Raw genomic sequence first — 17,901 nt, forward strand, 5'->3', positions numbered from 1 at the left:
ATAGGTTTCTTCCGCTAACTCCGAGTAGAGCAGGGAGAATGAAGATGGATATCCTTGAAGCTGCTGGTACCACTGTGTTGACACGTCCCATTTTTCTACTTCATTTTTTTTTGGTCCTGTATGTCATATTTCATTTTCTAATTATTTTTATTTTTTTATTTTTTATTTTTTTACCCAAAGTAAAGAAAGTATTCAAATTTTAATCAAAGCCAGGAGAAATGAGCTCTGTGTCATCTCTGCGATTCAGAGGTTGACAGTCTCGGAGGAGTTTTTGCTTTGGGTGGGGGGTTTTGATCATTCACTGTTGTCTTTGATGGAAGGACCAGGAACGCTTTTCATAGGCAGAGTTACAATTAAAATAGCGATCCTCACAGCCACGTATTCCTGAACGCATACCGTCATCCAGGCAGGGGACACAGCGTTCTTGTTTCAACCTCGTGGCAGCCCTGTGAGTGGAGACTATTAACGTTGCCATTTTGGAAACGGACGCTCAGACAAGTCAAGTGACTTGCCCAGGGTCACGTCGTGACTGAACCAAAGGTAGAATGTGAATGTGCGTTACCACAGTTTATGCTTTTAATGGACAAGCAACTCATTACTGTTTATATTGTTTAGAGATAGGACGTCGCTCTGTCGCCCAGGCTGCAGTACAGTGGCATCGTCACAGCTCACTGCAGCCTCAGACTCCCGGGCCTCAAGCGATCCTCCCACCTCAGCCTCCAGAGTAGCTGAGACTACAGGTGCACACCACCACGACCGGCTAGTTTTTTTATTTTTTGCAGAGATGAGGTGTTGCTATGTTGCCCAGGTTGATCATGAACTCCTGGACTCAAGCACTCCTCCCACCTTGGCCTCCCAAAGTGCTGGGATTACAGGCATGAGCCGCCACACCCAGCCAGATATACAAATCTTTTAAAACGAGAGATGATCTCAGGGTCAGTTCAAGTCAGGACCAATAGGAGAAAGAGGAGATGGTTAAAGAGGGTGGGGGAGAAGCAGGGACAGCAGAAACCACAGGCGATGGGGCTGAGCTGTGGGAAGGCCATGACCGAGGCAGGACAGCGACATGTCCTGTGGACTCCACGGTGTTCATTTGGGACTGTGCCCCACAGCCAGGCAGAGCGGGGCGTGGGGAGGCCCAGGCAGCTGGGGAGTGCGTGCCCCTCCCCACACCTAAGGAAAGCGACACCGAGAGTGGCGAGCCCCTTGTTGCCAGTTCAGATTTTTACAGGAGAAGCCAGAAAGCTGGATTTTTCTGTAAAAGCTCTCCATTCAAAAATATTGGCAGTGAATTCAGATGTTTTCAAACCTTCTCTGGGCCACAAGCCGTGCCTGTGCTCAGGATTCAACCCAGGGGCTCCAGGTGCGGGTCCACCCTGCGCTCTTCCATTTGCCCAGCGTTTTCCAAATGACAGAGGCGCTCATCAGGGACTCTGATGGGCCCAGCGCTGTGAGGGGCCGGGGGGGATCGCTCTCTCTGTCTCATGGGAGACCGGCGCCTTCACATCATTTTGCACCTCAGCTTTCCTGGCTGTGAAGCAGTAAAGGCTCTTTTGCCTTCACTTATGGTGCAGAGACAATGAGCAAATAGTTTATACTGAGGCCCAAGAAGGGTGTGGCGGCCCACTGTTGACTGCCTGAAGTCCAGGATTTTTTCATCCTGGCTACCTGTGCAAACCACTTGGACGGCTCTTTAAAAATGCGGGTGTCTGGGCCCCACCCCTAGAGATTCTGCTTCAGTGAACAGCCAAGGTTAAGAACCACTCTCTATGGTTTGAATTCTTCCTCTCCTCTCTCCCTCCTTTCCTTCCCTCCCTTCTTCTTTCCCTCCCTCCTTCTCTCCTTCCTTCCTTCCCTCCCTCCTTAACTCCTTCCTTCCTACCTTCCCTCCCTCCCTCCCTCCTTCCCTCCTTCCTTCTTTCCCTCCTTCCTTCCCTCCTTCCTTCTTTCCCTCCCTCATCTCCTTCCTTCCCTCCTTCCCTCCCTCCTTCCCTCCCTCCTTCTCTCCTTCCTTCCCTCCTTCTCTCCTTCCTTCCCTCCCTCCTTCCCTCCCTCATCTCCTTCCCTCCCTCATCTCCTTCCCTCCTTCCCTCCCTCCTTCCCTCCTTCCCTCCCTCCTTCCCTCCCTCCTTCCCTCCCTCCTTCCCTCCCTCATCTCCTTCCCTCCTTCCCTCCCTCCTTCCCTCCTTCCCTCCCTCCTTCCCTCCTTCCCTCCCTCCTTCCCTCCTTCCTTCCCTCCCTCCTTCTCTCCTTCCCTCCTTCCCTCCCTCCTTCCCTCCCTCCCTCCTTCCCTCCCTCCTTCTCTCCTTCATTCCCTCCTTCCTTCCTTTCCTTCCCCCTCCCTCCTCCTTTCCTGCCTTCTTTCCTTCCCTCCTTCCCTCCCTCCTTCCTCCCTTCCTTCCCTCCCTCCTACTTTCCTTCCTTCCTCTCTTCCTTCTCTTCTTCCCTCCCTTTTCCTTTCCTTCCTTCCTTTCTTTCTTCCTCCAGCTCACCACACAAACATTTATTAGGTCCTTCCCTGTTGGAGGAAATCCAAACACCTTAGCTGTTAGCATCAGGCTCCTCCCCTGTCAGTGAGAGCTGCTGGCGAGGATGCAGACCCCAGAGGGTCGAGGTCTGCCTGTATCACTGGTCCCATAAGTTCCATAAAGGCAGAAAATCCAGGAAAAGACATAGGGACTTACCTGGGCACAGGGTGGGCAGTGGTATCTGGAGGAACAGCCAGCCAGCTGTGTGGGTATCACTAAAACCACCCCCTTTTCCTCTGCTTCTCCTCCAACCCGTGTGCAGGTCCCAGAGCTGGAGCTCTCATCCAGTCCCCCTGTCCCCCAAGTCACCACTCCAGAGCCAGGCATCTACCACGGAATCTGTGAGTACCTCTCCCGGAGCAGTGTCGGGTGGAAGGAGGACCTTCCAGGGTCAGGGGGAGTGGTGGCCACTTGGCACAGGGTTTCCCTGGACAGTCGGGTGGGTTGGACACTGCACTAGGCCATGGGGCAAGTGGAGGCTGAAACCAGCCTGCTCTCAGCTCCCTGGCCGTAGCAGGGCCGCCCCACTCCAGAGGAGGGGCATCTCTTTACATTTTGCCCTCCCTGAAGGGCATTTTTGCATTTTGCATGCAGACACCCTATGTGTTATCTGTGACCCTGACCCAGAAAGCACAGAACAAGAGGACATAAGCGCCTGAAGAGAACCACGGTGTCTCTTGGTGCAGTGCCTCAAGCTGTCTCTTCCACCTCTACCAAAGAGGAGATGCACGGGCAGAGAAAACCTGCAGCCCACCCGGGGGTGGGGGCAGATGCCTGGGCCCAGGGTACCAGGTCTGCTCAGAAAAAGTCGGAAATCTAGAGTCTTATGCGAAGTCTTAGATTCTCAAATGTTGGTGATGAATTTCCTCCTGTTTTAAAATATCACATGAGCCAAAGAAAATACATATTGTGTATGTGGCCAGCCGGCTGCCAGTTGGTGACCTCTGAGCTAAACCCAGAGGGTTTCTGCTGGGCCTATTCATCACCCTTCTTTTTCCGTGGACCCTTCCAGCCAGTTCCTCTCTTCATCCATGCGCATCCACGCCAGCCCTCCTGACCTGGGCAATCTTGAGGCCCAAGGTCACTGCTGACTGTGACCCCTTCCCGCCTGTGCCCTGCTAACCAGGTTCCTGGCAGCCTCGCTTTCTGCTCTCTCCTGCCCCCGTGAATGTGACCCACTTCTACTTTATCTTCTGAGAACCAAAGATGTGACGCTGTCAGGCTCCCCTCTCTCCCCCATCCTCATCTCCAAAATGAAGCTGGAGCCTCTCTGAATCCTGCTATCAGCCCTTCCTGTTTTCCTCCCCATGCCATCTCGGGAGTCCACCTGCAGGCTTCTGTGCAAGACACAGCTTCCGCCACAGATGCCTCCCTGCTCCATCTCTGCCTTCTGAAGACGGCCTGTCGCTGACTGGGTTCCCTAGACACATTCCTAGATGGAGTTTACTGGGGTGTGCGCTTGTCAGGGAAGGGCGGGAGGCAGGACTGGGCAGAGGGAGAAGCTGGTCTGCGGTGCAGCCACTTTAAGGCCTCAGCCTGCTCCACGGGGAGCTCGGAAGCTGGGATGGCCCTTTGGGGTCATCTTGAGTTGAGTGAGTGGCCATATCCTTGTCTGTCTATATCAACATGGCACTGGCTCTGGACTGCCCCTGGGGAGGGGCATGGCTTTTTATTTTTTATTTTTATTTATTTTGACACAGCCTTGCTCTGTCACTCAGGCTGGAGTAGAATGGCACAATCTCGGCTCACTGCAACCTCCACCTCCCTGGTTCAAGAGATTCTCCTGCCTTAGCCTCCCGAGTAGCTGGGATTACAGGTGCCCACCACCACGCCCGGCTAATTTTTGTAGTTTTGGTAGGGACAGGGTTTCACCATGTTGATCAGGCCGGTCTCAAACTCCAGACCTCAGGTGATCCACCCACCTCAGCCTCCCAAAGTGCTGTGATTACACACATGAGCCACTGTGCCCGGCCTGGCATGGCTTTTTGCAAGGAGACCCTCTTCAGCCAAGGGCAGTCACAAGCCAAGAGCCTCAGTGGTGATCTGCCAGCCGTCAGCACTTCCAGCCATCAGAGGACTAAGTCTTTGTGGAGGTGGGAGGTGGGGTCTGAGCAGTGCCCTAAGTGAGCTCCACATCCCTTCCCTTAAAGCCCTTCTGCAACCCATTCTCCTCCCCAGGAGTCTTCCCTATCATCCCCTGGGAAAATTCATCTCTCCCTCACCCACTCCAAAAGCGCTGATGATCTCTTAGAAAGTGCCTTAGAGGAAAGTGCCTTACTTGGAATTCTCATAGCCCCTTACATTCCAAAGCCCTCTCTCGATTACTTTGGAATAGCAGCAGTTTTAAAGGCTGACCTACCATTAGGCAAGAGCCTGGTTTGAGGCTGGGTTTCATCTCCTAGCCAGGCACTGTGCTGGGCTTTCTCTGCCTTATCTTGCTGGAACACTCCTAGCTCTATTTTCCTTGAGATCAGGCAGCTGAGACTCAGAGAGATGGATTCACCTCCCTAAGGTCACACAGCCAGTATGGAAGCTGGGAGCGGAATCAGAGGTGTTTGAATCCAGAGCCCACGTGGCCCCAACACTAGCAGATTGCCTTGAGGTTCTCACTGGGACACCACCTCGCATCAGAAGTCTCTGTGCAAGAGTCGGTGTCCCCATGAAGCTGTGAGGTCCCAGAACACAGCCGTTGTTTCTTATTCAATTTGGTTCTCCCTTAAGCCAGTCAGGACTTTTGTGTGTGTGAAGGGCATGAACAATGGAAATTTAATTCAAGCTGAGTGCAGCAGAAAAGGAAACTTACTGGCTTATGCAACTCAAAGTTAGGGGTCGTCAGTTTCCACAGAGCTGCGTTCAGTTATGAAAATGATGCCGTCAAGACCTGGTGTCTGTCTCCCTCTCTCTGCCTTCTTTTTGTCTCTTGCTGTTCTCCTGCCATTCTCCCCTTCAGCACCATTCACATGGCACGTCCTGGAAGCTCCGTTTATGCCTCCTTTCTACCCAGCAGTCCCAGATGAAAGAGATCTTCTGTTTTCCTGAATCCCAATAGGTCTGACAGCTATCCCAGAGTTAAGTCTCTGGGCCTAGCTTGAGAAGTGCCCATTCTCTTTTGTGTTTGTTTGCTTCTTCTTGTTCTTTTGAGACCGGGTCTCACTCTGTGGCCCAGGCTAGAGTGCAGTAGTGCAAACACAGCTCACTGCAGCCTCCAACTCCTGGCTCAAGAGATCCTCCCGCCTCAGCCTCCTGAGTAGCTGGGACTGTCGGTGTGCCACTGTGCCCGGCTAATTCATGTGTCCATTCTTAAGTCAGTCACTGTGACTCACTATAGTGGGTAGGGTGGGAGGTGGGAGATGGAAAACTCAGATTGGGCAGGCCTGGAGCATCAGCCACCAAAACAGTGTGGACTGAGCGTAGGGTGGTTCTCTGGAGCAGGTCAGAGCGTGGTCACCAGAAGGAAAGCAGGAACACTGGCCAGGCTGAAGCAGCCACTGTCCCCTTCATCTGATGATTTCCCCAAAGACGCTGTCTGTAAATGTCTTTCCTGCTGAACCTGGCTCCTGACCTTTTGCAGAGATGTTATTTCAGTGCCTTTGGGAACGTGGCCCTGGAGTAAAGCTCAAAGACCTTTGTACTGCAAGGCAAGTGTAATTTCTCTTCTCTTCTCGGTGGGAAAGCAGAAGAGCCTCTCAACCAAGCACCCTCTGCCTCTGTTTTGAGGCCTGTGATTTCTGAATCTCTTCTCTCTCAACCTTTGGCTTTTTCCTCACTGCATTCAAAATCCTCAGCCCGCTTCACCACTCTGCAAGAACGGAGCACAGAGAGAGCTTTAATAAAGTGACCCGCGGGAATGCGTCGGGTTGGTAAATACGGCCAATCCTATTAATGTTTTGAAAGGGGATATATGACTTGCTAATTTGCAGATGACACTAATTTTGGAAGTTTTGCAAATATCAGCAGTGATGAATAAGAAAGGAGCTGAGAGGGTTGAAACATGGGAGAGAAATAACGAAATTAATTTCCATTTATATAAATACTAATTGATACACCAGAGGAAAATGAATATGGAACGTTGGATATTAGCTGGAAAAGGAGAGTAATCACTTTCAGAGCAGCCCCAAATTAGATGGAATCGCAGTGCAGCTTGCCAGGCAAACAAAGAGATTGCAGGCTTGGGAGAGTCCGGGCCGCCATCTCTGTGTTGTCACAAAGGGAGGTGGCGTTTCTCCTTCATGCTGCTCTCCCTCATCCACATTCACAGCCTCCTCCACCTGTGGCCTTTCCATCTCAGGAGTGGTACCCATAGCCCCTCTGTCACCTGAGTCAAAACTTTTTTCCCCTTTCTTCTGTATCCAGACCATTGAGCATCCTGGCAGTGCTGCCTCTGAAGCAGATCCTGTATCTGTCCCCTTCTACCCCGTTTTCACTGCCCCCAGCCTTATTCAAGCCATCCTTCCTGCAACAGCTTCCTCCCTGGTCTTCCTATAAAGTCCAACTGAAGGGAGCTTTCTAAGATGCAAATCAGATCACGTTTCCCCCCTGCTTCAACACAGAACCTACCATTAGCTTCCCATGGCAAAGAGAGGAAAATCCAAACTTCTCGATACGATCTAGCCCCTGCCTAACTGTCTGATTTCATTTTCTTCTACTCTGTCCGTTGGCCCCTTGGTTCCAAGCTATGGGTCAAACTTATTCTCCTCTCAGCGTGGAGTGTTCTTCCAGAAATGCAAAAGTGTGACAGGTTCCTTCTCAACACCCTTGTCTCAGCTCAAATGTTGCCTCTTCAGGGAGGTCCTCCCTGAAGTCACCTCTGCCCCTATTCAGTCACTCCCTATCCTGTTGCTATTTTTTTCATAGTATTCATCACTCTGTGAAACTGTAGGCTTTCTTTATTCGCTATGTGTTTATTGACAGTCTTTGCTAGAATGCAAGCTCCTTGAGTTCAGAGATTGTGCTCTGCCGTTCATTCCTGCAACTCTTTTTTTTTTTTTTTTCTTTTTTTTTTTTGAGATGGAGTTTCACTCTTGTTACCCAGGCTGGAGTGCAATGGCGCGATCTCGGCTCACCGCAACCTCCGCCTCCTGGGTTCAGGCTATTCTCCTGCCTCAGCCTCCCAAGTAGCTGGGATTACAGGCACGCGCCACCATGCCCAGCTAATTTTTGGTATTTTTAGTAGAGACGGGGTTTCACTATGTTGACCGGGATGGTCTTGATCTCTTGACCTCGTGATCCACCCGCCTCGGCCTCCCAAAGTGCTGGGATTCCAGGCGTGAGCCACCGCGCCCGGCCGTCATTCCTGCAACTCTTATGCCAAAATAGGTTCCAGTACACAGAGATGATCAATAAATATACGTTTACCGTTGACTATGAATTTGGTAAAACAGTTTTCTTTTGTCTCATTTACTTGCAGATAGCTACTGTGTTTAGCATGACTAATTAAAAAGTAGGGGTTCGGTAGATACCTGCAAGTAAATGGGACAAAAGAATTGTCAACAAAACTTGTTGGACCTATTGGGTTTTCTACTAAAAACATTCATTGAGCATCTGCTAAGCACTGTTCTGGGCTCTGGGGATACAGCAATGAACAAAACGAGCAGAGTCCTGGCCTCAGGGAGCTTCCATCATAGTGGGGGAGACTGATGAAGGCAAATAAGCGTATCAGTGTAGCCTCGATTGTCAGGAAGCATTCAGAGCTATAAACAATAAGGCGGGCAGGACAAGGATGCAGAGCATGACAGGGTGAGCGGGGCTATTTGGGCCCTGGTATTAGGGGAGGCCTCTCAGGAAATGACATTGTAACACTGACCCAGGCTGAGAAGGAGTGTGTCAGCTAGCTTTTGCTGCTGAACAAGCCAATCCAAAATCCACCAGCTTCACACAACTACCGTGAATCGTATTCATTACTGGCTTGGAATTCGGTGGCTTGGCTGGGCAGTTCTGGGTGAGCCGGCTTGGTTGGCCTCTGCTGGGTCTGCTCAAGTTCCTGATGAGCAGGAAGGTGGACCAGCAGTTGAATGTCCTAGGACATCTTCACCCACAGGTCTGGCGGCGGGGAAGCTGCTGGCCAGAAAGACGGCGACTGGGTTCGCTGGACCGCTTCACACAGCAGTCTCAAGCCACGAGTGCGTTACAGCCCCTGCTTGCGTGACGTGGGCCTCTGTCCCATTGTTCAAAGCAGAGTCAGGAGTGGGGAAATAGACTCCAACTCTGGATGGATCAGCAGCAAAATCACATTGCAACGACTGGGACACGGGTGGGAGGAGTTTGTGGTTTCGCACGTGACCGACGTGGCAAGAAGCCCTCGTACAGGGTGCCGTGCTGGCCACATGTTTTTTTCACCTGCCCCGGAGATGCTCAGAGCTACCTTGGCACCACCAAGGAGGAAAGGATCTGAGGGCTAAGTTACAAAAAGTATGTTGGGAGCTGACAGGGGCGTGGGAGAGAAAACCACACTCCAGGGAGGCCAGCTGACCCAGCCCCTCTTCACAGCCACAGAGAAGCCCTTTCACCTCTCTGGGCTTCCAGTTCCTCATTTGAGCAGCAAAGGGGTGGCACCAGGTGACATCCCAGCTTCCTTCTTCCCGCTTTCCGGTGCTGGCATTCTGTGAACGCTGCAAAGAGTGAGAGTCTTCAACTCAGCTACCCAAAAGGGTGCTAAAATAAGCAGCAAATTCTCCAAGGCCAGAAGGGCTCACTGTGCTCGGTCTTGCTCTAATGAGGGACCATTAAGGAAGGAGACGTTCCAGCCAATTATCTGACAGAGTTTGATAAAGAGATTCATTCCATTTGAGCGTCCTGGGCAAATGAATGGCACCTGGGCTGTTTTGCCCCAGGGCCACAGAAGGTCACTTCTAAATGGTCTCTGATCGAGAGAGGGTGGGAGCAGAGGCAAAAGGATGGAGGTATCACCCTAGGTCACTTCCTTTACTCTGAGCCCACGCGAATCCTTATGATAGCGGCCAATTTGCATAAAATGTCAGTTTCCAGCACCGGGGCTTACTGATGTAATAGTCTCCATGTAGTTGCTGGTTTAATCATTTCATTGGTACTAAGCTCCTACTGTGTGCCAGGCACTATGCCAGGCTCAGGATACAATGGTTTAGAGAAACAGATGAGGTCTCTCCCTCAAGGAGTTAGCCATCTGGCAGGACATGAGGATATTTACCAAATGATCACAAGATTACGGCGGTGACCAGGGCTTGGAAGGGGAAGCATGCAGTGGCATGGCAGGTTTTCAGTGGAGGTTTGACCTGGCCAAAGAAGTCAGGAGGGCTTCCCTGAGGAAGGGAGCTGGGATCTGAAGGGTGAGCATAAGTCACCCAGGCCATGTGAGTTCTAGAGAGGGGTGACAGCACATGCAAAGGTCCTGTGGTTGGAGAGAGAAATATAAATCCAAGAGAGACTAAAAGACAGTCTGGGTGGGGCCCAGGGTCCCTGGCGTACAGTGAGGCTGGAGAAGTAGGTGGAAGTCTGATGGGGAATGCATTGTTGGCCAGAAAGCATGGGAAGCCACCAAGGATGTTCAGTGTGGGGTAGGACAGCACAATCTGGTAGGCAGAGGAAGGACCCAGGGCTGTGTGCAGGTTTAACCCTTGTCCATGCAGCCTGCTGGTGTTTCCTGAGCACTGGCAGTGGCCTGGGTCCAAGGCCACCTAGAGGAATGACGCAGAGCCCACTCGCACGGCACTTTGGGTCTGCAGTGAAATTGCTGGAATGTAGAGGCCGAATAGCATTCCTCTTCCCGTCTTCGTTTTAGAAGTCTCCTGTGGTGCTGATACGCCACTTCTCTTCCTGTTTCAGGCCTTCAGCTGAATTTCACTGCTTCCTGGGGAGACCTGCACTTCCTTGGGCTCACTGGCCTGGAAGTGGTGGGCAAGGAGGGCCAGGCGCTGCCCATCCACCGGCACCAGATCTCCGCCTCCCCCAGAGACTTAAATGAGCTCCCCGAGTACTCTGACGACTCCCGGACCCTGGACAAGTGAGTGTCTATCAGAAGTGTTACTTTCCTGACCAAAGGGTTCTTGGGACACTGTTCTGCCTCTGAGACTACAGACTCAGACAGCAAATAGAATCATATATGTCCCTCCCCCGGCCACCCTGTGAGGTCATGTGGTCAAGGGAAACTGAGGCTCAAGAAAGCAAGGTGGGAGGTGATTCTCCAGGGCCACACAGCTAGAAGTGTCGGGCGAGATTCGAAGGCAGGTTCCCATGCTTCCAGACACAGCCGTGGTCTGCGTTTTCTATTCCGTGCTTAGCAGCATGCCTTGCACACAGTAGCCGTCTGTAAACCTTTGCAGTGGACAGTTCAGAGTTTACGCATGAATGACCCAGGCCTCCCAGGGGCTGAAAGCGCCGTCTCCCCTCTGTAAAGCTGGAGGTGATGGCTCAGGAAGTCTCTGCGGGCGGTGATGGCTGCACTTTCCCCTGCACTTGTCAGATTTCATAAGCCAGGGTTGGGTCAAGTCAATAATGGGATGGGCCTCAGATACAGCATCGAACCATATGGACCTGCAACCCACAGAGCAGTACTCAGCTCCCTTGCTCTGCACAGCCAGAGGGCCTGGGCACTACTTGGAGGTGTGAACTAAGGGAGTCAGAGGGATGGGAGTTCAAATCCTGCCTCTGCCCCATGCCAACTATTAGGTAACACTCTTAACCTCTCCAATAATAACTGCAACAACAATAATAATAAGTGATCATATCACTGCCGTTTTTTGAGCAATAAAAACTTTAAAATATTATTTTAAACAATGATTTCAGTGTATACCTCTAAACAATAAGGGATTTAAGAGAAAACATAATGCTGGTACCATTGTTATACTTGAAAAAGTTGCCTGTGTGTGGTGGCTCATGCCTATAATGCCAGCACTTTGGGAGGCCAAGGCAGAAGGATCACTTGAGCCCAGGAGTTCAAGACCGGCCTGAGTAATATAGTGAGACTGTGTCTCTACAAAAGAAAAAAAAAATTAGCCGGGCATGTGGCATGTGTTTGCAGTCCCAGCTGCTTGGGAGGCTGAAGTAGGAGGATCGCTTGAGCCCAGGAATTCAAGACCAGTCTGGGCAGCATAGTGAGACTGTATCTCTACAAAAAATAAAATAGGAGGCATTGTGGCATGTGCTTGTAGTCCCAGCTATTCAGAGGCTGAGGTGGGAGGGTTGCCTCTGAGTAGCTGGAGAGGCTGAGTAGCTGGAGACCCTCTAAGAGGCTGAGGCGGGAGGGTTGTTTGAGCCCAGGAGTTCAAGGCTGCAGTGAGCCATGATTGTGCCACTGCTTTCCAACCTGGGCAATAGAGTGGGACCCTGTCTCAACAACAAAAAAGAAAAAGTTAACAAGGATTTCTAAAATTACCAGATACCTATCAGATTCATAGTTCCCACCCCCACCCTTTTTAAAAGTTTGCTTATTGGAATTGAGATCCAGATAAGGCCTATACATTGCGATTAGTTGCTGTGTCTCTTAAGCCTCATGTAATCTCTAGGTTCTCTTTCACCTTTTTCCATTTTTTCTTGTAAATTATCTGTTGAAAAACCAGGTGGACGCAGATTCTACTGGCTGCATCTCTACCGTATTGTTTAGCCTGCTCCTCGCTCCCCCGTATTTCTAGTACATTGTTAATTACATCTAGACGTTTGATCAGATTGAGGGTCGACCACTAGGGCAAGACAACCACATAGCTGTCGGTGTGCGGCCATCAGGACATATGTAACGCCTGGTTGTCAGCTCTTTCTGACGTTGGAAGCCAGTCATGCTGGCGAAGTCCATTAATTCATTAGGGGTTGCAAAATGATGGTATTTTGTGCCTACTATTCTTTTGTTTATTTATTTGCTGAAATAACTGCAATGAAGAGAAAATTTCCCACAATTATTTGGCTACTCTGTGGTGCAATTCAAACGGGAAAGGCAGCCTAAGTGCTCGATTCTCTCTCCTCCTTTTCTTTTCAGTTTTCCAAATAACTTTCTCTAGCGTTGTCTAAAACATGTGTTTCTTTTTAGGAATTATTATGAACTTATGGATTTTAAACATACAGTACTGCATTTGAAGAGTCAAATTCATGGCAGTTTTTATCCCAAATGATGCTCAGATCGTTCCCTCTTGGATGCTGGGAAGTCCTGAGTCCTTTTAAAACAGTCACCTTTCTCGCCTTCTGGCGTGACAGGATGATTCAGGCTCATCTTGTATATTTCTTATCCCAGACCTGGAATCAGCCGTCTCTCCAAGAAGCCCTGGTTCCTTTAGTGGGAAATGGGATTTAGAGACCACAATCTGGCACTAGGGATGCTCATTGCTACTCGGCTCGTTGCTGTTTCTAGGCTTCTTTATGGATAGAGCTAGGAAGTAATTGAGATGTTCTTGAGAGTGTCTATAGGGCCTTCCTTTCACTGTCAGCTGCAAATGCCCCAGCAGTTCTCTCTGCTCTCAGAATTGAGCAGGTTTGCTATGGAGGCAGCACCATTTCTAGGACAGAAAGATAATTGCCTTTGGAAGAAAATAGAAGGTTCTCTAGTCATCGTCCTCAGTCAGCTTAGTTCCACAGACATTCCAGGGTGGAACTGCTGAATTTCCTCAGTTTTAAGATGCGAGCAATTGTCAGACACACCATCCATCAATTTAGTAACAGCCTTTTAGAGAACAAAGAACTATTACCTCCTTGGATAAACACTTCAATTGTGAGATTTTATTCCAAATTCACAACTTTAAAATGTAAAAGGAAACAAGAAGTTTCTTTTCAAATCTAGGAAATGTGGCAGCAGGCCAGGTTTCTCCCAGTACAGCAGCTGCAAGGCACCAGGAATCCAGGGTGTGGAGTGGGGAAGGCCCTGGAAAATGGGAGGGAGAGGGAGGCTGCTCAAGAGGCTGCCAGCTGGGCCCCTTTCTCCAGGACCAGGCCTCTGAATGGCAGTGCCAGACACATGGGCCAGAGCCATGAGGACAAGGGCCTGGGGGGAGGCATGCTGGGCAGTCCAGGGAAGCAAGAGGCACGATTGTCCTTGGGACAAACACAGGCCAACTTGAGGATGAGCAGGATGTCCCAAGCAAGGCAACCAGAAACTGGCCAGGATAGGCAGGCGATAGGGCTGAGGTGACAAGCTCAGAGCACTGGCTGGGAAGAGCACAAGGGTGCTGAGGGCTTCCATGGGATACCCAGGCCATGGGGTCACAGAGCACGGTCTGGCCAGAGCAGCTCCCACAGAGTCACCAAGAGCTGCAGAGCTCACCTGGTGCTTTTGTGCCTCTCCCCCAGCTTGGACAGGAAGGACTACACTTCTTTTCAAATGTGCCATAAACCAACGCAGCAAGTTTACAGAAAGTTTGGAAACTTGAAAAAAATATTCACCTCCATACCCTCTGACCCAATTATGTTTTTCACTTTTGTGCCCTCTCTCCTGGTCCTTGTCCTCATTTCTCAGCTTTATAATCAGTGTCCTGCCTCCTCCATGTGGCTGCGGCATCCTCACGATGCCCCCTTAACCCCTGCGAAATTTACTTAACCATGTCCCGATTTAGAGATCTTTTAGGTTGTTCTGTTTTAAGCTAGTATAAATAACACTGTAATGAGCATCTTGGTGCAGATAGCCTTTCCCGTATGTTGAATACATTTTCCTTCTGGGGGGAAAAAAAATCCCAGAAATGGGATCACTGGGCTAAAGAATTCTGAAAAATGACATGTTTTTCCTTTTTTTAAAAAAAACCCTGATGATTGCTTTTCTGTACCTTTAACAGCATAGGCTATTTTTTTTTTTCCTTTTTAAAAATATCTCATTTCATAGATGAGAGACGACTTCTGACTGTTGTTCTCATCAGTCACACCTCCCCTTAATGAGCCTGATGCAGCCAGTGACAGGCAGGGGAGACGCCCTGGGGGGCGAGGGGGTGGGGGCCCTGCCGTGATGCCTCCTGCGCCCACCGAGCCACCCCCCGCCGCTCCGTCCCCGTTGCTGCAGGTTAATTGATGGCACCAACATCACCATGGAGGATGAGCATATGTGGCTGATCCCCTTCTCACCGGGGCTAGACCACGTGGTCACAGTCTGCCTCGACAGGGCCGAAAGCATCGCAGGCCTGCGCTTCTGGAACTACAATAAATCTCCCGAGGACACCTATCGCGGGGTAAGCCGGGGAGCAGCGGCCGCGCTCAGTCCAGCGTCAGGGAAGCAGCACCTTGATGAATGGCTGGCGTGGCAGCCGGAGAGGGGCATAAATCCTCCAGAACTTTCCAAACGGAGCTGGGGGCATTATGTCCAGGGAGGGAGAGAGCTGCTGTTTCCTTCTGCAAATGGCAAATGCAGACTAAAGAGCTCAGGGCATTTCCAGGGAAGTGCACAGCACCGTTTCTTCTGGAGCTGGGGGGAGGTCCCAGGCAGGCCCAGCCCCAGCTTGCCAGAGTCAGTTTTGGCCCTGAAGTCCACTGAGTGCTCGGGGGGCCAGGCCTCTGCTCAGGGTTTCACGGGCATTCGTCGTTTCACTGGATTCTCATCCCAGCCAATGGGAGGCATGTGTGACTGCCCTCATTTCTCAGGGTCTGAAAGTGAGGTCCAGGAAGGTTCACTCACCCACCCAAGGTCACACAGCTGGAGTCTCTGCCTTGCCGGTCAGACCTGGAGCCCACCCTGTGATGTCCATGTGATGTTTTGCTGAGCGAGAAGCAGCAGGGGGCTTCTGAGACTCAGTCTCGGTGGAATTGAAGAGAGCCTCGGAAGAGCCCTTTTCTTGGGCTTTTCTGGCCTTGGGTGACTGAATGAATAAACGTGGGTGCCCCCTAGTCACATAAAAGCAATCATGAGGCTACCAAAATGTAGCAATTCAGTTAGGGCCCTACTATCTGAGTCTCAGCTTGGACTCTACCAGCTGCATAACCTTTGGCACGTGGCCTGACTTCCCTGGGTTTGTCTCCTCATCACACCTGCTACAGGGGATTGGCGTCACCATTGCCAGGTAAAAGTTGACAAAGTCAGGACTCAGCCTCAGGCGATCCCCAGATCTGGGCTCCCCACGACGTGGGGAATTTATTCTAGAGCCTTAGGAATTGTGTTATGGAGCAGGTGTAGAGGCTCGCACCTGTAATCCCAACACTTTGGGAGGCTGAGGCTGGAGGATGGCTTGAGCCCAGGAGTTCTAGACCAGCCTGGATAACACAGCCAGACCCCATCTCTACCAACAAAAAAATAGACAAGGCTTGATGGCACATACCTATAGTCCCAGCTACTCTGGAGGCTAAGGCGGGAGGATCTCTTGAGCCCAGGTCAAGGCTACAGTGAGCTACGATCTCACCATTGACTCTAGCCTGGGTGACAGAGTGAGACCCTGTCTACAAAAAAAAAAAAAAGAATTACATGATGTCTTACAGCAAAGTCAGTAGCCCCAGCCCTCCCTGTGTGGCAGGAGCTGAGCCAGCATGCCCCTCCGAGCAGGCCAGTCGCAGATCCTCCCAACGCTACCCATTTCTCTGTGAGCACTCCACCAGGTTGACACACTGAAGAAGTCAGATATATTGACATTAAAACAGTCTTCTGCCTTAAGTTGTGCCGCTGGGCCTTAAAATTCCCTTGAGCAAATCACAGTCTGTCTGGTAGAGCTTCTGTGACCTGAATTCACCATCTGGGGATGTTGGGCTGAGTTCCCATCTCACAGGTCTGGGCCCCACCGGCCAGACAAAGGCTATCGTGGATGAGGTGGTGGCGGGGATGGACATGTGGCCTGAGACAGGAGACCCCCCACTGCAGTGCGATGGATGCTGTGACTTAGATCCCACACCCCAAAAGGCCTTCCTGAGCACCAGGGGTCCCTAGCATGTGGTTGGAAGCCAGGGCCTTGGACTCCTGGGGATAGGACTTCAAATCCCTTCAGTGGCCCCCAGCCAAATTGCTTATCCCCTGTAAACTCTAACTTTCTTAGCTATGAGATAGAGGTGGTGATAGAGGTTACCTCGAAGGGAATGAGCGGAGGACAGGTGTCCAGCTCTGCCCGGGGAAGTCAGGAATGCTTCCTGGAGGAGGTGTGAGCCCTGGAGGATGGACAGGGGCTTCCTGGGCCTCTGCTTTGCTGTCACTGGATCCACCTTTGGGTGACTCTGTCTGGGGCACACCGCGGCAGCTCCAGGCTTGCATTCTGCTAGCTCCAAGCCTGGCAGAAGAGAGAACTCGCCTTTCCAGGCAAGCCAGCAAAACCCCAGGAGTCATGCTGATGGGCCAGGCTGTCCGAAGTTCAGCTCAGGGGGCCCAGGTAGGACTCCCCCTCGAGGAAGTAGATGGAGAGATGGAGAAGGATGGGGACCAGGTTCTAGTGACAGCCACGCCCGAAGCCAGGGAGCTCCACCCTTCAGGTTTACATATCCTGTAAGTGACTGACACAGAGGGGCTCCCAAAATGCTTAAGGAACGAGGGGCCCCAGGGGCACATGAGAGCCAGGCCAGGGACCCTTCCTCCCTTCCTTTCTGCAGGAGGAGCTCCTCTGCCTCTCCCTAGGGGAAAGCCACCAGTTGGGTCAGCAGCTGCACCCATGTTGCTGACCACGAAGGTGTGCTAAGGTGTCGAAGGGAACCAGGCTTCAAAATCTGAAGTCAGAGAGGAATGCTGGCTGTCGCCCCTCCCTGTGCATAGCACAGGTGGTGGCTGGGGCTCCTCAGACTCTGCCATTAGGACTTTGAGATTGACCAGTAGATCCTGGCCATCTGGCTGGAAATCTGGCTAGAACAGTGAGAGATGTTGGCTCAAGTCCACGTGAATCCAACAAGCTCTTAGAAAGCACCTGGTGTGTTCCAGGCCTCAAAGCAGACAGAGAAGTGGTCCAGCCAGAGCCTCTGCTATAACAGAGACCCAGAAGCCACTGGGGATGCTGCTAGGCATACAGGCCCAAAAAGGATGAGCTCAGTGCCGTGAGAAAAAAGATCAGGAAGAGGCCCATCCTGTCCTAAGGGAGAGCTCCCGGAGGGGTATTGATGTGTGAGCCAGGGATTGAAAAAGGACTGATGGAGGCTACCATTCACCAATTATACACTTTGTGCCAGGTACTGTTTAGGGCTCTTTACATAGGTTAACTCATGATTGTGCCCATTTAACAGATGAGGAAATTGAGGCATGGGGAAGGTAGGTAACATCCACAGCTACTAGTGGTGGACATGGGAGCGCCTGAGCCCTTGACCGTGCCCTTGACCTCCAGGTCATGCCACCCCAGGCCACTGCAGCTGGTGAGGTGGGCAGGGCCTTGGACAAGTCACGTGTCACCCCTGAAAGCTGTGGACCAGAGAACGTATGCACATGGCCGCTCCAGCAGGGGGCTCGCCTGTCTCATCCTCTGCTACCTGCCCAGTGCCCGCACAGCACCTGATGGGGAAATGGACCCGGGTCAGGTGGCTCTGCGAAAGGCTCCCCGTGGTG

At 51.4% G+C, this 17,901-nt stretch overlaps 1 protein-coding gene across 2 annotated transcripts in view; it reads left to right on the forward strand.

The window, feature by feature from the left end:
• KATNIP (katanin interacting protein) overlaps positions 1-17,901 on the forward strand; it is a 221,421-nt gene that overhangs the window by 192,812 nt on the left and 10,708 nt on the right. For both annotated transcript variants that reach the window (XM_012464613.2, XM_012464614.3), the window contains 3 exons: positions 2,791-2,869; positions 10,326-10,503; positions 14,470-14,635. In XM_012464613.2, the coding sequence (XP_012320036.2) occupies positions 2,791-2,869; positions 10,326-10,503; positions 14,470-14,635 (423 nt within the window). The remainder of the gene's footprint in view (positions 1-2,790; positions 2,870-10,325; positions 10,504-14,469; positions 14,636-17,901) is intronic.

Source organism: Aotus nancymaae, unplaced genomic scaffold, assembly GCF_030222135.1.
Source record: "Aotus nancymaae isolate 86718 unplaced genomic scaffold, 86718_ANA_hifiasm-v0.15.2.pri h1tg000049l, whole genome shotgun sequence".
Classification (NCBI taxonomy): Eukaryota; Metazoa; Chordata; class Mammalia; order Primates; family Aotidae; genus Aotus; species Aotus nancymaae.